Source organism: Pelophylax lessonae, assembly GCF_965119305.1.
Source record: "Pelophylax lessonae genome assembly, chromosome: 3".
In the NCBI taxonomy this organism is placed as follows: Eukaryota; Metazoa; Chordata; class Amphibia; order Anura; family Ranidae; genus Pelophylax; species Pelophylax lessonae.
Genome location: NC_138770.1, coordinates 329554316 through 329578137, shown reverse-complemented (window position 1 = coordinate 329578137; position 23822 = coordinate 329554316). Strand labels below are relative to the sequence as shown.

General features: G+C 45.8%; 1 protein-coding gene across 1 annotated transcript in view; it reads left to right on the top strand.

Annotated features, from left to right (window-relative positions):
• Nucleotides 1-14212: 14212 nt before the first annotated feature.
• GCLC (glutamate-cysteine ligase catalytic subunit) overlaps nt 14213-23822 on the top strand; it is a 77298-nt gene continuing 67688 nt past the window's right edge. The window contains exon 1 of the mRNA XM_082251325.1: nt 14213-14599. Coding sequence (XP_082107451.1) covers nt 14450-14599 — 150 coding nt within the window. The 5' untranslated portion in view covers nt 14213-14449. The remainder of the gene's footprint in view (nt 14600-23822) is intronic.

The window sequence follows — 23822 nt, the reverse complement described above, 5'->3', positions numbered from 1 at the left end:
CTGAGATATGGTTGCAGGAAGTAGGAGGGTATTGACTGAGGGGACCACCCCTTGAGGGTGGGATATGTTAAAAGCTTTAATGTTAACATATTCTGTTGCCTAGCTACTCCTTCAGAGCAAAGTCTAATACCCATTGTGACGAATATGAAGAGGCGGCGACTGTCGGAGGACTCAGAGAAAGGAATTTTACAGGTAAGATTTTACAAAAATTCCGTTATTCAGCACTGATGATGCTCCCTGCCCCATTCTGCTTTAGACTCACTGCCTCCTGCTCCGCTCTCCTGTGTCAGTGAGCGGTGGAGGCAGTCCGGCGGCCGGCCCTGGGTGTCACCCCGGTGCTCAATGGCACCCCCCAATGATTGGCACCCGGAGGAAGAACGACCCCCCCCCCCCTGTTGGTACGCCACTGTTCAGGGCTATTCCTATAGTATTTATTGTGCAAGCCCATGCAGAGATCCCATTGATGGTTGCTGGTCTGAGACCATTGAGACCATCTTTCCACATCCCCCTGATCATAGTCCAAAATATGGAAACACTCTGTCCTAGGTCAGGAGGTATGCTAGGGATGGTGGCGAGAGCCACCAATGTCTGATATATACACTGTGTAACCATGTCTGTTGTCACAATTATCTCAATAAAAGCTCTGGATACACCTTGATGTGGAGAATTAGAAAATAGACTGGTATACCACCAATGTCTAAAAAAATACACACAAGGCTGCAGAATGAGCACATATCCTAAAATCCTGGGATTATCTGCCCAATGTAAACAGACCTGATCCTCTGCAAACTTGGCTTCAAGTGGGTCGGTTCACTCATCCATACTAAAAACAAGTGATAGCATGGCTAAGCTACATAAACTGACTAATCTTCAGTTTAGACCCATAACATTGTATGCCAAACCAAGACTTCAATTCCTTATAACAAGGTCAGTGAATGTGTTATACCCGTATCTAGCAATTCAATCATGCTGTTTTCACCTGATCTTGGCAGATCAAACTGAAGATGAAAGTGTTAACTATAAATGGGCTTGGGCATGTTCAGGATCCCACTAGGATTCCCGCCAGGAAGCCCACACTGCACATGGCTAATCACAGGCAGTGAGACATTTCCGTTCCACAGCTGCACAGACCAGAAAATGTCTCACTGCCTGTGATTAGCCATGTGCATTGTCGGCTTCCTGGTGGGATCCTGAACATGCCCAAGCCCATCTCTAGCGTTAACATGAGCTGAGAGACTCAGAATGTTTAAAACAATCACATGGGGTATGGATAGGGTTACTATGTGACCAGTATTTTACCAGCTTATTGCCAATGGTATTACCAGAATAGATATATTTTTTCCATAAACTGGATTACACCATCACGTTTTATGTGCACTGCAACTCAGGATCACAGGGCCGTAAAAATGCTTGAAAAGTAGTTACCAATCTAATCTATGAAGCCATCTAAGGGCCAGAAAATCACAGGCATCCAATACTGTTTTTAGAGCTTGTTCCCAGTGCACATAGATTTCTCCAGAGTCTCTGAACCTTTTGATGATATTATGTGCTGTAGGTGATGGTATATTCAACCACTTTCCGTCCAGCGATTTGGATGGGAAGGGTAAGATCTTGGTCATTACTGCAGCTGGAACCTTAGATGAGCTCCCTCCAAATATTCAGGAGGCTAGGCCAGAGGTCCCCCAGCCAAACAGAAGCTGGGACCCCAAAATAATATTCTTGCAGCTGCAGGTAGTCTCCCGCAGCCCTCAGGATGGGTCTTACTCCCCCAGGAACAACAGTCCTCTGTTCTAGGCCCCAAGCTATTTATACTCCTATCAGCCCCCTGCTGGTCACTCACTCCCCTGACCTGGGATTGGCTGAAGAGGCATTAATACACAGGCCAGGGTCTGTGTTCTTCCATCCACTATATTCCATAACTCAGGATGCAGGGGAAAGTAACCAAGCCTGCACCAGCAGAACTCAGAGCAGACTTCACTAAACTAGTATTGCTCTCCCTGGCAACAGGGAGGCCAAAAACTAAATTTAACTCTTGTAGCCCTGTCTTCATGGGCCGCCTAAGAAAAAGCTCTTGCTCCCAAGAGGAGAGTATCCTGTGGCAAAAAAAACAACAACGAGGGGTTAAGGTAATTAAAAAATCGAACAACTTTGTATGCGGTATAACAGATAGTAAATTTTTTTTGTAGAAAACAAGTTTCAGCCAGATAAATAATGTATTTACAAGGCTCCTAGCCTAGTAGAATAGCCATACGGCGTCAGAACTCTGGATAAAATGTACAGCAAATGTACATCCTAAAAATCTAACTAGTATACTAGCACTAACTACATAAATAAGGTTAATAACTTTAGTGAGCAAAGAGATTACTTTAGCTTAAGTAGTGTCTTCTCTGGTACCTGCAAAGGAAACAAAGTTAACCATAGCCTAGGTTTGTGGCACTGCCTCCAAGAATTCTGCCCTTCAACAAATACCTTAGGCTAAGTTCACATGTAGGCGTTTTGGGGCGTTTTTTCTGCTCTAGGATCAGCTCAAAAAACGCCCAACAAGACAAATCCTATTCATTTCAATGGCCCCTGTTCATATCTGAGCGTTTTGACGTTTTAAGCAAAACGCCCAACGCTCAAAAAAGTACACAAGCTTCTTTTTGGGCAAATTACAGGCGTTTTTATTTTTTTCCATTGGTCACTTGTCAACCTAAAAGCGCCTGCACAAAAAAGCCTGTAAATAGCAATGCCAAGATGTGAATGTAGCCTTAAAGTGGTTGTAAAGGCAGAAGGTTTTTTTTAACTTTTCTATTCTATGCATTAAGGCTACGTTCACATCTTGGCTTTGCTATTTACAGGCGTTTTTTTTCTGGCGTTTTTATGGCTGTTTTTAAGGCGTTTTACAGGCGTTTTCATGGGCGTTTTTGTGCAGGCGTTTTTAGGTTGACAAGTGACCAATGGAAAAAAATAAAAATGCCTATAATCTGCCCAAAAAGAAGCTCATGTACTTTTTTGAGCTTTGGGCGTTTTGCTTAAAACGTCAAAACGCTTATATGTGAACAGGGGCCATTGAAATGAATAGGATTTGTCTTGTTGGGCATTTTTTGAGCTGATACTAGAGCAGAAAAACGCCCCAATACGCCTACATGTGAACTTAGCCTAAGATAAAAAACCTTCTGTGTGCAGCAGCCCCCCTCATACTTACCTGAGATCCATCTAGATCCAGCAATTTTGCACGAAAGACTCGGCTGTCCGAAACTCCTCTCCTCATTGGCTGAGATAGAAGCATGGCACAGTTGCCTCCCGTTGCTGTCAATCAAAGTCAGTGAGCCAGTGAGGAGAGAAAGGGGGTGGGGGCAGGCTCCTTGTCTGAATGGACACAGGGAGCTACATCTCGGATTAGGTGCCCCCATAGCAAGCTGCTTGCTGTGGGGGCACTCAACAGGAGGGATGGGCCAGAAGCACAGAAGAGGGACCCGAGATCTAGGCTGCTCTGTGCAAAACCACTACAGAGATCAGGTAAGTTTAACGTTTGTTATTTTTAACGAAAAAAAAACAAGACTTTAGTATCACTTTAAATATCCTACCCCTATACTATTACACTCAAACATGACGTCCCAAAAAGTCAGTGAGTTAAGTCACGCAGTCCTTTCACTAACAGCACATATGATCAGCCCCTAGCAGGCAGAAAATTTGACTCGCCATTGTTCTAATGCTTGGAATAAAACAGAGAGAAACAACCTCTCTAACTAAACCTACCTACACTAATTATGTACACCAAACCAGTAATAATTACCTAACTTGGAACAGTAATAAACTGTTCTCTATTGAAGTCGTTTTACGACAAAACGCGCCAGAACGCCAGAACGCCGCTATCGTAGAGACGCCTGGAGCCGGATGTCCTTGCCGAGAAGCCGTGGCTTCCATAGCAGAGGTGGGAGATCTGCGGGGAGCTGACTAATCGGCCGGATTGGGCTGCGAATTGGCGGTATTCCATTAACTTATATGCTGAATATCGTACACTTGAATGTAAGCATGTTTAACAGGGGGTACGGATTGATTGTGTTTTTAGCAATAAACAGTTGAAAACGTTATCACACTATCCGAGCCCTACTCTTGTCTTTTTCCATTGGTCAAATTGTGTCACATGGTACTGGAGAGTCTGAGCACAGGAAACAGGAAGCTACAGCGTGCAGTGATCTGTATCTAATAACCAGAGATGTGGAGAGACAACTGAAAGGCAATAACATAGAGGCTTTTGATCCTTATTGGTCTGGTGAGTGTTTAATCTAGAGGGAAGCACTGGAGGTGTGGTGGTGGACCCATTTCACTTTATCCTGATTGAAGTACCACAATTTATTCAATCTGGGATTATGGACTCCATGTCACTCTGTCAGTAGAAGACCTCACTGGGGAGCTATAGAGACTGCTCTATGTATTGGACACTTACATTCATATGATGGTCCTGTGTATTTCGTTTTATATTTGACGTTTTTGATACTCAGAGTGGATGACTTTGAGTATAGCGCTTCTGAGTGTGATTGATTTTGTGTACTGACAGGTTATTAACTGCACTTTATTTATAATAAACTGTTTGAGTTTCCAACTCCCTATGTTAGAGTCCAAAAAAAAAGGGCCTCACATACAAAAGAGTTTTGTGCTGACTGTGAAGGCCATCTTAGCAACTTCCCCGGTCTTCATCAGAATTCTGGAAGACAGATGTGGTTGGTCCCTTCCCACACGCAGCAGCAGTTCTGCTGAAAGGGACACATCAGGACCCCAAACTTAAAAAGATCCCCTATGTTCTAAGAGCAAATAATATTTCATACAGCTGTAGACCAAATGTGTATTTTGGTATTAAATAGAACCAGCCAACTGGAAAAACAAAGTCTGTAGAAAAGCAATGGCCAGCCTCCCTCGGGCCTACAGGTCAAAGTCTGGGCTGGGAACCTGGACTATCTGGTAGTTCAGGCACCAGATATTCAAAGACCTCACCTGATCTGGTCTTCCACGCTTGCTGATAAGGGCTCTGTCCTAGAAAATGAATCTGCCCCAGCTCCAACTTTTCTGGATGCTCTGAAATTTGTCCGAGAGCACTCTGGAACTGGGATGGCGATAAGGCTTGGGCACCTGTAGAAACTCTCAGATCTCCTCTGCACATCACTCATTCCTGAGAGTTTCCACCTCAGACATGACCTCTGGGGGTACATAAGGATACTCATATGCATATCCTGGGCCACCTGCCTTTGCACAATGCGTTGCATCCTGGCAGGATAAACAGGCTGGCGGCCCTTTTTATAAGTTCATGGTGGGCCTCAATTTGAGCTTGGCCCTGGCCCAGGTGCATGGAGTGAAAAGTTAGAGCATTGTTCCTGGTACTCCTTGCTCACCTGGAGATTAGCAGCACATTGCATTTTTTGCCAAATAAACTCTCTCTCCTCTTCCTCAGGCTTTACTGTAGTTGCTGATTTTTCCCTGGTAATCACAAAGTCTGCCCAACAGAATGATTCCTGCTCTCTTTCCTCCTGTAAGTTCTTAGCTCCCCAAAACGATGAATGTGAAGACCCTCCAGAGATCTCCCAGTCACTTAGGGCATCATCACTAGAATATCTGTCAAATTTAGGGGGGCCAAAGTCAGACTCCACACTGTTCTCCTGTGCGGAAACAGCACAGGTGCCACCACTGCTGCAGGCTTTTCTTTTGTCTCTCCAGTGGTAACAGCTTGCTGCTCAGTCAATGGGCCCCTTCCCACTAATCACAGGATTGGTCCCTGACAGTGACTGTATAAATATTCCCCTGTTAGGGATGGTTTACAGGGGATGCGCTACTGGTAGTCTCACTTACTTGCAATGTCGGCCTCTTCAGTTCAACATCCTTGATGCAGAATCCTGTGTCCCACTCCACACGATAAAGTGCAGGCCACTGATTTTCTGGCATTAACTGGAACAGCGGCTTTCTACAGTATCCAAATCAACTCCAAAAGCGGATCCCCACTGTCGGCTGCTCACATGCAGCGCTGACCACGCATGGATGTTCTGCACCATAGACAATACCGAGAGCTACCTTGCCCCTCTGCACCAGCCTCACACCCGTGTTAGTCAGGCGCTCTTCCTCTCCGGCCACCTGGCTCAGTCTCCTCTCCACTCCTTGATCTCTATGCAGCTTTTAGCCTGCCTGGCAGATCAGTTCATACCCTGCTATCTTGCTACTTTCTACCACATGCAGGTTGTACTTCCCCTTGTGACACACAGTCTATCATCCCCCCCACTTCTGGGACCTCCTGACGCCACTTCTCCCACGCCAACACTTAACCATTCCTCCTCTAAACCACAACTCACTATCTCCACAGCAAACGATTCCTGAATAAAGGCAGATGCCCCCCCCCATTCTCACCCCCTCTGAAGTTGCAGATATCACTGCCTGCATTCACTTTAGTGCACACGTCACTGTCTGCATTCACTTTACCCAAACTTCCTTGGCCATCTCACTTAGCAACAGCTTCCTGTGCCAGCTGTGAATCCTACTCAGAGCCCCCACATGTAGCGCAGACTACATACTAGTCTGGCTGTTTGGTCCCAGGTTTCATTCTTTCATAGGCACACAGCAACCAGGCACAGAGTAGTTCACAGTCACTCCAGCCAGGGAAAAGGCTGTACATGTTTTTTTGTAGTTTTATTTTGTTAAAAAGACTGGGATAAGGTAAGTATGAGCCTTGGGTTACTCCAGTAAACTTCAGCAAACTGCAGTAGAGGACACTAAAACTGATCTGCTCTGCTCTGCTTTAGGGTGAGAACCACCCTTTAAAGTGAAACTATACTGGTACGAAACGAAACAGGGACTCCTCAACAGAAGTAAAGTCTCACCAATGGAAGAATTACTGGTTGACTTCACTGTAATGCCTCCCTCAGGAGGATACAAATATTTGCTGGTGGCCGTTTTCACCTATTCGGGCTGGATAGAGGCTTGGCCCACACAAACTGAGACAACAAAAGAAGTGTTCAAATGCCTGCTCCATTAAATCATACCCAGATATGGAATCCCCTCATCCACAGGTTCAGACAACGGCCCAGCCTTTGTTCACAAGTGCCTCCAGGAATAAGCAACAGCACTCAAGATCACTTGGAAACTGCACACCGCATATCAACCTTAAAGTTCTGGAAAAGTGGAAAGGATAATCCCCCCCCCCCCTAAAATAGCAACTGGTCAAACTCTGTCAGAGGACTCAAACGAAGTGGACCTTGATGATGCCCATTCCTCTGCAGAGAATTCAGAGTACTCCAACAAAGAGGACAAAATTGTCCCCTTTTGAAGTACTATATGGTAGGCCATCACCCATCATATAAGACATCAAGGGAGATTTACACCAGATAGGGGGGGATGGTGAACTGCAAACTGATTTAGAAATCAAGGGAGAATATGCAGGACATAGGGAAATGGGTCCAGGAGAAACTCCCCATAAATCTGACAAACCCAGTCCACCCCTTTAGCCCAGGAGATACAGTGTGGGTGAAAAAGTGGAACACAACCACCCTAGGGCAAAAATGGAGAAGTCCTTATACTGTCCTACTTTCAACCCCCTCAGCTATTAAGGTGGCCGAGGTGACCCCCTGATACACCACTCTAGGGTAAAGTGAGCTGCTGGCCACACAGACTCCTGGCTGAGCACAGTAGACCCTCAGGACCCTTTAAAGCTAAAACTTACCAGAGAAATCAGAGGGAAGAACTCCAGCCCTACGCCTGACACACACCTGGAAGCTGTCAGGCCTGCGCACAGTGGAAGATAGTTGGACTGCCGCCCTGCTCACAAGACATACCTGGAAGCTGTTGGGTCAACGCACGGCGGAAGAATTGGACATCTGATATCTGCTAGCTCTGCTCTATTCACACCCGGAAGCTGACTGGTCAACGCACAGCTGAAGCAGGTAATATTCACTGATAAGATGTTTTTTTAGAATTGCTTTAATTAGCTTTCTGGTAGCCATAGTAATAATACTGGCCATATCCATAAAGGCAAGGGCGAATCATGTGACCTGTGTACCAAAACTACTAAGGTAGGCCCCATAACCACCAAAATGTTGCTGTGGCACTCATATTACAAATGCGAAGGCGTGGTAACTGGCATCTGCGCACATAATGAAACCACTTATTCAATGTGCACTGCAGGGGACCGGGCAACCTATGACCCCACCTATGCACCCACCAAATGTGGTTAGCTGTTTGGAGCTTTGGCTCCACAGGCAAGCTGATAAACCGTACTCTGATAACCAACCTCAATACAGCAGCGAGCTTGGTTTTTGATGTGTGATCTGCCATTAACCTCAATTGCTTCCCCAGGAGAGGTTGCAGGGGATTAGGATGGGAAAGAGAGTGCCTGGCAAACAACAGATACATCTGTTCAGGGCAGTTAGGAGCAAGTTGCCATAACAAGGACTGGAACTATTGACCCCAGTGGGGGTGTGTCGGTTGGGGAACATGGGGAAAGAGGACCCAGGACGCTATCCTGCAGTCCCTGCCTGGCCAGTCTAGCTGTTCAGTAGGGAGTTGCACCTATGTAGATTTTTAATACAATGGGGTAGTAACTTCGGAGTCAACATATATGGGAAGGGATCAGACCCCGGGACAATTGTACACATATCCATGGAAACAGAAACTACCAAGAGTGCCACTCACCAAGTACAGTAATCCCCCGCTCCATCGCAGTTCAGTTTTTGCGGTCCCGGTAATACGCGGTTTTTTTGTAATGTTATTTTACTATATAAATCAATAAAAATTTAATATTTTTGTGTTTTCCATAGCTCTTGCTATGTCTCTCAGCATCTTTTATGTGTTTAAATGAGTTTCTATTGTTTTAAAAGTGTGTTTAAAGACCTTAAAATGCTTCTACACGTACAGTGACAGTAAAATAAACATGCCTACAATGCATTTTAATAGGGTTTTTCTATTTCGTGGAATTTCACTTTTCGCGGCTGGGTCCAGAACGTAACCCCCGCAATGGAGGGGGGTTTACTGTATTCCATTCCCTTTATGAAGAGCTTGGCACAGGCATAGAGATACCCCCTAGCACTAAGAATCTGTTCATAGAATTGGCAGAGAAAGTAGCTGATAATTTAGAGGTATTGAATTGCTATGTGTATGGGGGAACTAACATGGGGGACCAGTAGTCTTGGGAAGCCCGGGAGATGGGTTACAGTATGCCATACAATGCTGTCTCTGAAAAGTCCCCCAAGCAAGGAAAATCAGAATGGCATCAGAAAACATCAATAGTTGGGAAATACTGTATAGCCAGGTCAGGCCTCCTGTATAAAACCTATGTAGGAGAAATGGACTGCCTAGGACAGCGGTATTACAATACTTCAAAAAGGACATCTTGGTGGGGGAATAATGATGTACAGAAGCCTGAACCATACCTTTTTTCTAATTTCACCAATTTACAGGAGGTATGGGAGGATCTCAAGAGTCAGACTAGAAGGCCCCAGAGATATTGTACTGGATTTGTGGGAACAAAGCTTACTCATAGCTCCTCCAGACTGGTCAGGAGCATGTGTCTTAGGTACCTTAAAACCCTCATTATTCCTCCTTCCTATTAGGAGTGGGGAACAACTGGGAATCCCTGTATATGAGAAGCTAGAGAGGAAAAAGAGGGCACCTGGCCTTTAGATAGGAAGTTGGAAAGACAATGAATGGCCCCCTGAATGTATTGTCCAGTATTATGGCCCAGCCACCTGAGGGGAGGATGGATCATATGGTTACTGTACCCCTATCTATATGCTTAAAGCGGAGTTCCAGCCATTCACTCACCTGTCCAACGGTCCAGCTGTGGGCACCCGGCTGTTACAGTTTGCGGCTTCACAGCCGGGTACCCACTGCGCATGCGCGAGTCACGCTGCGCGCCATGATTGGCCGGCAATCTTCTGGGACACGTCAGGATTGCAGGGAGGGAGGGGGAGAGGAGAACTTCCATTCAGGGCGCCGCGGCGCTCCGAACGGAAGTGGGAGCGGGTACCTGTCAAAACTAGGTACCCGCTCCCCCCCCAAACAAATGACATGCCAAATGTGGCATGTCAGGGGGTCAGGACTCCCTAAAGCGGAAGTTCCACTTTTGGGTGGAACTCCGCTTTAACCAAATTATCAGGCTGCAAGCTGTATTAGAAATCATTACTAATGAGTCTGCAAATATTTTTAACCTACTAGCTAAGCAAAGAACCGAGCTACGTACCTGTATTTACCAGAATAGGCTTGCTTTAGACTATTTGCTAGCTGCAGAGAGAGAGAGGTGTGTGATAGATTCAATCTTAGTAATTACTGTCTGAAGATTGATGACCATGAGAAAGCTAGCTCACATATCTGTGCAGACCTGGGATGGGTTTGATGCTGGCAGTTGGATTGGGGATTGGTTTCCAAATGCAGGTGGGCTAAAAGCCATGTTAGGAGTAGCAATGGCAATACTGGCATTTTTCTTCCTTGTCTAATTCCCCTTGTGACTAGGACAATCCGAGGTTTCATTGAGGCCACTGTAGAGAGGAAGGCCATGGCCCATGTAATGGCCATGTGGAAGTACCAACCATTAGCTCTCTGGGACTAATGAGAAACTACCATAACTCCTTCCCACACACCAGGGGTTTACCCTCTAAATTCAGTGCTTCTCAGTGATGCTATGTGATGTTCATGTCTCTGCTCACACTCTCGCTACGATAACATCAAAGGGGGGAATGTGGCATCAGCTAAAAAGCCTTCTAATATGACGGATGGTTAGTAAAACAAAATTCTGACAAGTTTGTTTGTAGAACTACAAAAGAAAGAATAACCAACTCAGACTTTCAACCCCCTCACTCTCCCTCTTCTGCCTGACTTCCTCTTAAGCAAAGTGTTAGCAAGAACACAGACAAGTGCAAAACTCGCAAATGTCAACTGCCCTGAAATAGAAAATTACAGGAAGCAGCTGCAGAAAGAAGTATGTTTTTGCTAAGATAAAGATAACTTAGCAAGCGAGCGTGAACCAGGCTAAGTTCACTTCGCTAGCAAATAAAAAAGGTTTGTTTTCCTGGAAGTCTGCGTCTGAAAATTGCATCTTTGGTTTCCAAACTACTGATTGCTGCTACATCAGGGGTCTATTTAGACCCCTGATATCTCACCAAAGCCCCTCAATGGGGCTTCCAAAAAATAGTAAAAAAACACAAAAAAATATTGTAAAAAAATAAAATGGTAAAAAATGAAAAACTACTGATACTAGTGGCGGAACTGCCAGGGTCGCACTTACGACTGGGCCCTGGAGTTCCGCCACTAGGCTTGGAAATAAGGGCCCCTGGGGTTCAGAGGGAAGGGCTCCCAGCCAGGGGACCCTTCATGATTTCTTACTTTGGGGTCCTAAAGGTTCTAATTACGTCTCAGGGCTGAGTATTCTGATTTTACCAACCCCCCTCATCTTCTCACACCCTAAGACACAGGTGTCAAACACAAGGCCCGCGGGCCGAATCCGGCCCTCCAGGCCATTTTATGTGGCCCTCGCACCTCTCCTGTAGCTGCAGGAGAGCTCCAGTCCTCCTCCAGACCTTATACTTTCTACTTTCCAGCAATGCCTCCAGCTTCTTCCCAGCAGCACCACAAGCTAAGGGAGGTGCACTGTGATGTAAGGGAGGGTAGGGGACTCAACTTTTGATGGTGGGGAGGCTCTTGACGTCTTATGTAAGGGTAGGGGATGCTCTTGACATCTAGTCTTACAGATACAACCGGCCCTTTTGAGGGCAACCATAATGCTAATGCGGCCCGCAATTAAATTAGAGTTAGACACCTAAGACAACAGGTGTTGCCACTGAGAACAGATACTCATGGGCCTCCGCAGGTAGGGGCAAGGGGGGGCAAATGCCCTCTCTTGAAATCTCAACTTCCCTTTTCAAGTAGTTGTTAAGCCACTTTATACTATCCTGTCTGGTCTGTAATTTATAATCCTGTGTGCCTGTGTATGTGTCACTGACACAGGAGTAGTCAGGCAGGGATAGAGGAGGGAGAGAGGACAGAGGGAGGACAGGAGGGCTGCAGATGACGGAGGCACGTCAACTGACCACAGTGTCAGGGCTCAGCAGCCATGGTATACCGTGGACAGTTTACAGAGGGGAGGACTTAGCCAGGCAGGATCAGCCAGGTGTTTTAGATGATAGAAGGGGCCAAATTACACAGTAAAGCACTGTGCTGCATAACATGCTTTAAAGAGGAAGTAAACCCTCCTCTGACACTTTTACCTATAGGTAAGCCTACGATAAGACTTACCTATAGGTACTGTAAATATCTCCTAAACATGCACCGTTTAGGAGATATTTACCTTACATGCAGCCAGTGACGTCACTGGCGCATGCGCTCTGAAGGAACAGCCTTTTGTGCCGTTCCTTTAGAGCCCCGTGCCGTGACCGTCGGCTCCCGCGTGATGTCACCGCGGCTCCGGCCAATCAGATGGCCGGATGCCGCGATCCCGGAAGGCGGACGACTGGACATGTCGCCCGTCATACAGGTGAGCGGGCGGCACGGCGGGGGGTGTTCTTAGGTAAGTATTTCATAATGAGCTAGTATGCGATGCATACTAGCTCATTATGGGTTTCTCTTTCCGGTTGCAGCAAAAAAAAAAAAAAAGTTTCATAGGTTTACAACCTCTTTAACCACTTAAGCCCCGGAGGATTTGGCTGCTAAAAGACCAGGGGTTTTTTTGCGATTTTTTACTGCGTGACTTTGACGGACAATTGCGCGGTCGTGCGACGCTGTACCTAAACGAATTTCACGTCCTTTTTTCCCCACAAACAGAGCTTTCTTTTGGTGGTATTTGATCACCTGTGCGATTTTTTGATCATGCGCTATAAACAAAAAAAGAGCGCAATTTTTGCAAAAATAACAATATTTTTCACATTTTTTTATATGAAATTCCCCCCAAAAAAAATGTAAAAATCAAAATTTTTTAACATTTTCAGCCAAATCGTTTTACGCTAAAAGTTATCGCGTTTACTAACAAAGGGAAAGATTTTTGTAATTTTTGGTGTTTTTTTTTAACGAGTAATGGCGGCGATCTGCGATTTTTTTTGCGGTACTGCGACATTGCGGCGGACAGATCGGACCCTTGACTGACATTTTTGGGGGTACCAGTGACATTACTGCAGTAATCAGTGCTATATATATGCACTGTTACTGCAAAAATGACACTGGCAGGGAAAGGGTTAACTTTATTGGACAGGGAGGGGTTAAGTGTGTCCTAGGGGCGTGTTTCTAACTGTGCAGGGACATGGCTATTGGTGTAAAAGCAAAGATCAACGGTTCTACATAGTAGAACCGTCAGATCTTCATTTTTACACCAGGGAGAATGACGGGCGGCTTGTTTACATAAGCCGCTCCGCCTTTCTCCTTTCACAGGAGCGATTATAGTGTGACCGGCGGACATCGAGTCCGCCGGACACACGCACTGACTTGTCTGTGAACGAGCCGCGGCGGGCGCGCGCCCGCCCGCAATAGGCTCGCAAGTCAGTGACAGGCGAGTGACGTATCCATACGTCACTCTGCCTGGCCGGGGCTGACCGCCGCAGTAGTCGTGCGGCGGTCGGCAACCGGTTAAGGGAACAGGATCCATTTTTTTTTTTTTAGGTTAACAAATGCTTTAAAAATAAATGCTGCTGTTTGCTTTTTAAAAATAAATACTCAAAATAAGTATAGTGATTAAGCCCCTTCCCTTCATGACATTGCTGGAAAGTGGCGTAGCATGGGTGACCTTAAAATTATGCCCCCCCTGAAAAAAGTTCTGCGGACGCCCATGCAGATACTACCAATGTTCTTTACCATAAGGCTGAGAAGCCACGAATCATGGTGCTGCCAATCAATACAAAATGATCAATTATTTTCTGCCCTTGCCAATCCAACCCAGTCTACATCAATAGGAAGAGAAGTCATGGCTATTTGATCGCTTTCTAATTCATTTGTTTGGATGACATCAACCATTGACCAGATAATAAAATAGAAGTGTGTGTGGTCACTATTAGGATAAGATTCAAGCAAGCATGACTCGCATAAAAGCTAGGATTGCGGTGCAGTTCTTCTGCACACAGCACACTTATCTCCCAGCAGAGCACTGAGAGCAGAATAGAATACTCTTACATCACTCTACGGCACCGACTATGTTAACTGAGCTCCCGTGAAAGTGCCAAGTCACGATGAGGAGGGACCCAGAGCCCCGCCCACACAACAAAGGGCTGCAGGACAACTTGGCGCGCGTGCACTATCCCCGCCCAGCTTAGTTCTATCACCCCTTGGACATGGGCGGGGACAGCGAGTGTGACAGCTCGAGTCACGTGAGCTGCTCACCGCCTAATAACACTCGTGGGGAGGAGGAGCTGCCTGACAACCGGCGTGAGAGGTTTGCGGGTTTGCTGAGCCAGTCTGTGCTCATCGCTGTACCGAGGCACCGTTCTCTTTCTCCCTGTCATAAGACGCTACAGTCATGGGGCTGCTATCTGCCGGCTCTCCGCTCAGCTGGGAAGAGACCAAGAAGTACGCCGACTACGTCCGGCAACATGGCATCATCCAGTTCCTGAACATCTATCACAAGCTGAAGGACCGGCAGAAGGACGTGCTGAAATGGGGCGATGAGGTGAGTGTGTGTGACTTGTGTCAGTCACCGGGGGCCAGGCTCACGTGACTCCCCGGAAGGGAATCCTCCACTGTGTTACCATGGCTTCTGCTGGGGCGCCCAATGCTGCTGTGACCTGTAGAAGGGCCCCAGGGCTGCAGTGTGTGGGCCCTCCCTCTGTAACTTTGTACACATAGTGTGCTGCAGGGAATGCTGTGTCTGCATACTTCCTAGGCAATGCTCACACCATCCCCACACACATCCAGGTTTATCATCTCATTCATGGTAAAGGCTGACCACTGGGGAAGTATACCAACTCAGCAGTCTGATCTGCAGAAATCTTCCCACAAGAACACTGTAAGGCCTCATGCACACTGGACGTTTTTTATTCTATGCAGCCAGTAAACTTCCCAGCATGTTATCCTATGTGTCCATGCACACACAGGATGTTATCAGCAGATTGGGGGGAGAGCAGATTTTCTGGATGGGGGAGGGGGGGAATCCCAGAACTCCTACTGAGTTTTAAGAGGTGTTTTTCAACTGTAAAGGGCTTTTTCACACGGGCGATCCGATCAGATCCGCCTGTCAGTTTTTTAGGCGGATCTGATCGGATCCTCCGTGCAGCTCTATGGGGCAGCGGATGTCATCGGAGACACCTCCGCTGCCATCCGTATCCGATCCTGTCCGTGAAATCTGGACGGATGGAAACTCTATATTTTTCCATCCGTTCAGGGATCGGATGAGAGCGGACAACCGGTCTGCTCTCATCCGATCCCCCATAGAGAGCAGCGGGAGCTGTGACACCTCCCTCTCCGCACTGCAAGCGGAGATGCAGCTGTCATCCGCTGGCTCAGCGGGGATCGGTGGATCGATCCTCGCTGAGCAGCACGGATCCGCCTACGCCCACGGATCCTGTCCTGTGTGCATGAGGCGTTGGGGCTCATTCAGCTCTGTCTAAAAAAAAAAAAAATGTGCGCAGTGTTAAGCGACTTACACAAAAAAAAAAGAGGAAAATCTTCTTCCTTATGTATTTCTGGAAATGGTTGCAAGGTAAGTGGGTACTGCAGCGACCCCCCCCCCCCCCGGTTGGGGGACCAGGATTCAGGTCTGTTTAGGAGATGTGCCGCTAGCACACCAAGGGTCTCCAAAATTACATCCAAACACTTTATTAAAGAGGCTGTAAACCCCCTGGATGGAAAAAGGCTAAAATCAAAAAAAAAGAAACTGTAAGACAAAGGTATATTGCGGTAGTATGCATTGCATACTGCTCGTTATGAAATACTCCCATTAGAACAAAATCTTCAAGCAGCCACTGCTGAGACGGCTGACCTTTCCCCGGTGTTTCTTTTGGGTTCGCAGGCTCCGGCGCTGTGAGCGGCCAGAGCTGCAATGTCACTCCTGCGCATGCGTGCGGGGTCTGCCTGTTTGCGGCACTGGTTTTGAAGGTCTGAGCCTTCAGAGCGCATGGGCTGATGATGTCATCACTCTGAATATCTCCTAAATTGTGCAAGTTTAAGAGATAAGGCCCGTACACACGCACCGATTGTTGGCCGTAAATTGTCGGCCGATAATCGGCTTGTTAGTATGATGCTTCCGACAACCGACTGCGACTTTTCGACCGAGCAAAATCTGGTGTGCAGGCTATAAAATTTTTGTTGGCCAACAAAGAACGGCCGATTGTTCGTCAGTCAGTACAGATTTCGGCTGACAAAAAAATGTGGTGATCAAGACTGGGCATGCTCAGAGAAGAAAAAACACAAAGTTAACCAGCACATGACATCACTTCTGCAGTTGGTTGTTGTTGGCTGAGAAAATTCGTCTAGAGCACATTTCAACCAACACAACAACACTGGACAAAAAACGGCCGATCGGTCAGCCAACAATCGGTGCGTGTGTACGAGGCTATATTCACAGTACCTACAGGTAAGTCTTATTATAGGCTTGCCTGTAGGTACAAGTGGTGTAGCAAAGTTTACAACTAGTTTAAAAAAAGCACTGCAAAAGTGAGGTGTTAGAGCCAGGCAGAACCCCCTTCCTCTGGTAAGTTACCTGGCGTCACTACTTTATGCTGTTATGTGATCCTTTTTTTTTTTTTTTTTTACCCCCCCATCTTTTAAAAAATGTAATACTTGCCTGCTCTGTGCAAAGGTTTTGCCTAGAGTAGACCTTATCCTCCTCGTGTCCCCTGCTGGCGCTCTGGGCCTGCAGGGGATTCAAGAAGAGAAGGGCTGCTCTAGGCAAAACCATTGCACAGGGCAGGTAAGTATAACCTTTTTTTTTTTTCTTTTCTGGGTCTCTTCCTCCTCATTGGTTGAGATGAGCCATTGGCTCCCCTTGCTGTCAATCCTAACCAGTGAGAGGCAAGAGCAAGGCCAAGCCTTATTCTGTGTGTCTTAGGACACAGGGCAGTCTTTTGAGCGAGCATGCTCAAGTGCCCCCGTAGCAAGTGGCTTGCTATGGGCAGTGGCGGTTCTACATTAAATTGCTCCCCGGGCGAAACTCCCTCCCGGCGCCCCCCCCCCCCCCCCAAAAAAAAAAAAATAACATGACAAAAGGCTCTGTGTACAATCCCTGTCTGGAATCTAAGGCAGGTAGTTTCAGCCCTTTTGTTACCTTAGAAATTTTTTAGCTGGGTTAGGTGCCCTTTACTTTAACGGTTACACTTACAGTAAAGCCTCACTTACAAAAACATAAGGATATAAAGCAAAAAATATTTTATGGTAACAAGAATGTATACTTTTCATGATGGATAGTGATCTAAGGGCTCTTTCACACGGCCGCTCCGTGTGAAAGCTCCGCTGCGGGACTTTTTTTTTTTTTTTTTCACGGAGCGGATGACATTTTTGTCATCCGCTCCGTATGTCCGCATATCATCCCATCCGTTTGCGGATGACATGCGGACATAATGTAAGTCTATGGGGATTGCGGATGACACCGCTGACATCCGATTTTCTTTCCTTTCCGTTTTTTGAACGGAACAAAAATAGGGTTCTGTTCCGTTCCAAAAAACGGAACAGAACTGAAAGGAAGAAAATCGGATGTCAGCGGATGGTATTCCGCTGACATCCGCAAACCCATTGACTTACATTATGTCCGTAAATCATCCGCAAAAAAATAGGATGATTTGCGGACATACTGAGCGCCGGTGTGAAAGGGCCCTAAGACTTCTGAAAGGGGTTCTCAGTTTCTAGCATGACAAATGATTCCGAGTCCGAACTACCCTAACCTGGCTGCTGCTGTGCAGCCTGCACAGTGCAGGTGTGCGAACATAGAGGAGAGAGCGAGAGCAACTTACCTGCAAGTATGTGTAGTGTAGTGACTACAGTACAGTCAGTGTACACTACTCTCCTCGGCTCCTCCTCCTCGCCTTCCACGCCGCTGCGATGTGTGTAGTGTACAGTACTCCTCGGTGGCTCGGCTCCTCCTCCTCGCCTCCTCCCGCCCCCGCTAGTTCTGAGCGCGCCGCCGCTGCTGTGTGTGTGTAGTGTACAGTACTCCTCGGCGGCTCGGCTCCTCCTCCTCGCCTCCGCCCCGCCCCCGCTAGTTCTGAGCGCGCCGCTGCTGTGTGTGTGTACTCTCCTCTGCTCCTCCTCCTCGCCTCCTCCCCCCGCTAGTTCTGAGCTGCATTATGCACAATCCCCGTTCCAGCCGCCGGCTCCTTCAGCAGAAGGGGCGGCAGCGGCGCCACATCCCGCAGCAAAGGTGATTTTCTTTTTCTCTATGACCACCACCACCAGGTTAGTGCCGAGTGCCGCCCCCCCACGTGATGCCGCCCCGGGCGGCTGCCCTGTTCGCCCGTGCCCAAAACCGCCACTGGCTATGGGGGCATTTGTGCATGCTCGCTTCCAAGACTGCCCTCTGTGTCCATAAGACAGAGCACAGCTTGGCCTTGCTCCCGCCTTACTGGCTGTGATTGACAGCACCAGGAGCCAATGGCTCCTGCATCTCAGCCAATGAGGAGGAAGAGACCCAGGAAAGCCTCATTTTTCGTGCACCTCACTGGATCAGGCTTGGGTAATTACTAGGGGGGAGCTGCACAATGAAGGCTTCTTACCTTTATGTATTAAATGCATAAAAAATGTCAGCCTTTACAACCACTTTAATAAACTCTTTGAATGTTATTTTAGAGGTCCTTGGTGTGCTGGTGACATATCTTCTAATCCAGGGTTTTTCAACCAGATTTCCATGAACCCTAAGGTCCTGCCAGAGGTTGCTAGGGGTTACTTGAGCAATTTCTGCCTCTCAGGTAAGTTTCCCCCCTGACACCATTGATCCTTTAAGCGATCTGTAAGGGGGTCATTTTTCCCAATGGGTACTCTTCCCACTGACCATCACACTAATGTATCATGAGTTGTAGATAGTCCTTTTTAGCAGGGGTTCCTTAAGCCCATAAAGTTTGTTTCAAGGATTCCTCTGTGTTGAAAAGGTTAAGGGAGGCTGTTACAAAAAAAGGACACCATTCCGTCTTGAGACTGTACTCCTCTGCAGATTTTATGAGTGCATGTGTTAAGTCCTTACCTAAAATGGTTCTCGAACCTTTCTGTTATGTATTTTGCACAGAATCTTCCGTTGTTCCTGCAAGAGTCCTGTGTTCCATGTGGAAACTGCCCATATGCTCATGTGAATGAGTCTTAAAGTTGGACTGAAGGCAAAACTTTTTTTTTTTTTTTGCAATCTGTGTCTAGTTAGGGGAAATTTCCCTTCACTCTTTACGCTATAGCCAAAACCGGAAATGAGCTAAAATTGTTCTGTAGTGGGAAAGTTCCTGGTTGCCACCAGAAATCTTGTCCCCCTTGGAAGATATTTTAATAGTATGGGGCAACCCAAAAATGGGTTTTTCTTAACCCTTTAAAGTCCTCACAAAACAGAACAAATGTTTTTAACAAAAAAGAGCTCTGACAAATGGAGAGGTGAGTCTCCTTAACAGAGTTACAGACAGCAGTAAAAAGTGATAGGTGTTCTAATGTAATCCTTCTCTTCTCCATTCAAAACGAATAAAACATGTTTACCTTTTTTTTTTATAATACTTTTAAGTTAAAGCCGACCATTCTACATGGTTTCTCCAACTTGGACCTCTGAGATCGAGGGCGTACACAGAATAAACATGGCGGGAGTTACCTTAAAAGTGTCAATAAACCTACAACAGTAAAATCAGTTCGTAGATGCTGTAAAGCATGCCTTTTCTATTCACTCTGGAACCTAAAGGGGTTAATTCTCTGCATTGTGTAAAAAGGCTACATGATTCTGTACGCACAGATCCTTCTCTTCGTCCACTGACTCCAAAGCATGTCCGTATAAGTCGGAGCCTTTGGATTCAGGCTGCACAAGCTCAATTTAGTGTGTATTGCTGGAATGTGGGTTTTTTCTTTTTTCTTGGGAGAGTGCATGTGACCAGCACTAGGCCAGTCAGCACTGTCCAGACAGAGGGTCTGGAGTCCTGCATGCTGATAGGACAGCTCAGTGCAGCATAAAAAAGCCTCACCAGGAACAAATAGAAGTCCCAAGACTACTATATACTGCTGATGAGAAAAGGTATTTGGCAGTTTATAGTTACTAAAATAATTGCATTTCCATGTTCTGTGTACTGTGGGAGACTAGATATAGTGAATTCAGAGTCCTGGGTTTAGTAACCCTTTAAGACGCATGATCACTTGTCTTGGTGACCTTCTCCTACTTGATAAAAATAACATTTTCTGGTGCACTTTTGGAGGTTCCCCCACTTAGTATGTTCACTCTGTAGCCATTATCGTTGGGTGGCACCATTGTAAAGATCTCAAATCGCTGTAGAGGTCACCAGAGCATCATATGCTCATCAAGAGCTTCTCTTATTTGGTTTGGTACAGAAGGAAGTGTACGGGGGTTTTTCTTTTTTCTTTTTTTTTTTTCCTTTTCTCTTTCAAGGCTCTTTCCTTCATCAGGTCTGGGACAAGAGGTCAAAAAATGTTACTTCCTTCTGTGAAAAATATCAAGTTCTTGAGAAGCATATCGTGTGCTGGTAATGTCTACATAATTCTATCAGATTCTTGCAGCTGGAATCAGGTGTATGTGAAGTGTGGTGGTCGCTCGGCCTGTACAAAGTTAGTATTTACTTGCACACAAAGTGGTTACCTGCAGTTAGGGACAAGTGTCTGAGCCTAGGTGCGGTCAGAGATGTGACAGGGTCACTCAAGGCCCCTGTCTATAAACCAGCTCTTCTTAACCTGGGTTTCAAGGAGTTACATGAGCTTTGTCTTATTGACCTCCTATTTGCTGGTGCATGCATTGCACCCACACCATTTGATATAGCCAGCATTCTGACCACTACTGTAAGGGTTGCATTTTTTTTCTACTGACCACCAATGTAAGGGGTGTTTTTTCAGTAACTTCCAATGTACCAGTTTTAGCAGGGGATGCCTGAGACCTGCACATTTTCTGTTTCAATCTCTTTATTATGATTTCAAATAGTAATAGAATATTGTAAGAAAAGTACAAAATTCGATCCATCAATATAGGCAGTGTATGAAAAGTAATGACCATAGCATATATGAAGAATGAGGGGGTCCAACCATGGACCCATAAGTCCACAAGCAAGTATGCAAAACTACATTGAAGTGGCCAATCGTGAAGAGTCCCATGTAGAATATATGCAGCTATATTTCTAGAAAAGCCTAGCGCAAAAATGGGCCTTTTTTCAGGTCAACAGTGTAGGCCCAGTGATGGGGTCAAGCAGGACTATACTCGCCCTGGAAATAATTTAAGGGTTTCCTTTGGGTTTAAGTTTGAGAGGCTGTTATCCAATTTAAGGTGGCAGTTCTTGGTTATTTGTTCTGTTGACTTCTGGTGAAGGCTAGGTTCAGTGGTGCTCAGGATAGATGTGTACAGTTAAATTCAAGTGCTTTCAAAATGGATAATGGGTCAAATAGGTGACTCTCTCCCCAACAGGGGCACAGAGACAGAAACAAAAAGAAAAACTGACAGTTCCCTTCCCTCTCTGCTCTATTTAAAACTTGAAAACCCAAGTTTTGCATGTAGTTATATTTTAACCATCCCTTCACCTGCACTGCCTATCTTTCTCGAAGAGCAGTTTTGTTTGAGATGCCTTGCCCCACTCTTTGCAATCTGGTTTGTATTTTTTTATTTTTTTTCCTTCTTTATCCCAGACCCAATGTCGCTGTTATATCTTGTAATGATGAAGGGACTGGTGAAATTGACCACAGCATGCTGAGGGGGACCAGTCCTCAATACGCACAGAACCATTTGATGTGGCAATAGGCCTCAGTGACATTTGGCTCTTCAAGATAGCCAGGATTGGGATGTATTGAGCCCAATTCTGAGCTTGGGTCAACAAATGTCTTTAAACCCAGAAGACGAGACTTGTTGGATCAGTGACTGAGTGAATCTGCGTGAATGGCAGCACAAGTGCGACAGGCATTTTTCATAAATGTGCATGAAATTGCATGATTTTGTAAACTTTCAAGAAACATTAAAGTGTGAATACAGCCTTTACCACTTCAGTTCTAGCAGTTTACAAAGAAGGCTTTCATTTGGTAGCATTCCATTAAATATTTTCTATATTCTGTTTAAAGATTCACATTTTAAAGCGATTATTAATTCCCAAATTAAAAATGTAAGCTATTGCAGCTTGGAAATCAGATGTTGTGGCTGCATTAGTGTGGGCCCCTACGTATACAGTGCCTTGAAAAAGTATTTTTGTCATGTTAAAACTATAAAAACGAAAATGTGTTTTTTTTATTGGGATTTTGTGATAGACCAGCACAAAGTGGCACATATTTGTGAAGTTAGAAGAAAATGATAAATGGGATTTCATCCCCTTTTTATTCTAATACCCTTAACTAAAGTCTAGTGGAACGAATTGTCTTCTAAGGTCACCTAATTAGTAAATAAAGTGCACAACCTACCACGAGGGTCAAAAGGGGAAAGAGGTGGGACATTTGGTGATGCCAGGGAGGTCAAACAATTTGTGCAACGAGTGATAAAATTTACAAATTTATGGATGTCGCAGGTAAAAAAAAAAATACCCAACACAGGGAGTATACAAACATGGCTTAACCCACATAATGCAGGATAGCATGAACTGTGGATTGCTGACACACAGCGAAAAGAGCAATCCCAAGCTTTGTCATCCAGGATCCTGACGCATTTCGAACTGGAGCAGTCTTCTTCAGGGGATTGGTGGACTTAAAATGCAGGTTGGTTTTCTACAATTACAGCAAACAATATGCATGTACAAAATAAGCAAGAATCAATATTGTAAGAGAATAAGCAACATTACATACACAGCAGGCTGAGTGGTTTATGCTGGATTGGACCAAGTCTGGTCAGTCTAGGTCTACAGTGCTGGGTCCTGTAAGCAAGGGACATAAAAGTGGCAGCCGAGGCTAAATGTGTTGCAAAAGAATAGTGATGCAATCTTATTTTGGTGTATTTGTGATCCCATGCACTCTAAATATAAATGGTTCAAGAAGTTCAGAGTTCGAAGAATACCTGCTTTTGACCCCAAACTAAATTGTACACGAGTCAGCAAGGTAGACTAGAAGCCTCTGCAAAAGGCATAAGGAGGGACAGCCAGTCCTGGCTTCTCCCAAAGAGTGAAATCTCCCTGAAACAAGCCAGAACCAGTCAGAAAACCACCCAATCATGTAGTATAAATGCCATAGAGGGTTTAAAGCATATTAAAAAAACAAATGGGATACAGATAGCATTTGTTCTTCCCAATGTATGCAATGTCCAGCCATGTACTGCGCTCATGGAACACACTGTCAGTTGAGTTGTGTTGTTGTTGTGTTTTTTTTTTTTTTTTTTTTTTTAAATGTGGGAGAGGCCCTGTCATATGACTGAATTGGGGTCCTCCGATTTTCCCTCCCAGACCTCTGCAGCAGAGATCCTGGGAGGCTCCTCACTGGAACCAGGGGCTACCCCCCTCCCAAACACCTTTCTACACCTAGTTCCATGTTTACACATCTTTCTACACCAGTGACTTTGTTCCCTTTAGATCACAACCACCCTTTTCAAAGGGCCAAAGACAATAGACACATTTATGAAACGCTCCTTTTCCCAACAAGATGAATTTAAAAATTGTCAATCTTTCTTCCCTTACACTGTCACAAGATCAGCTATATGTTCTTTCTTTGGGCCTTAGCTTTTTCCTTCAACATGATCTAGACAAATTCTTTGATCAAGGATTTACACCTGTTTTGCACATAAAATTGTCCTTCAACTATCGCACTTGAAACGCACGTCGGAA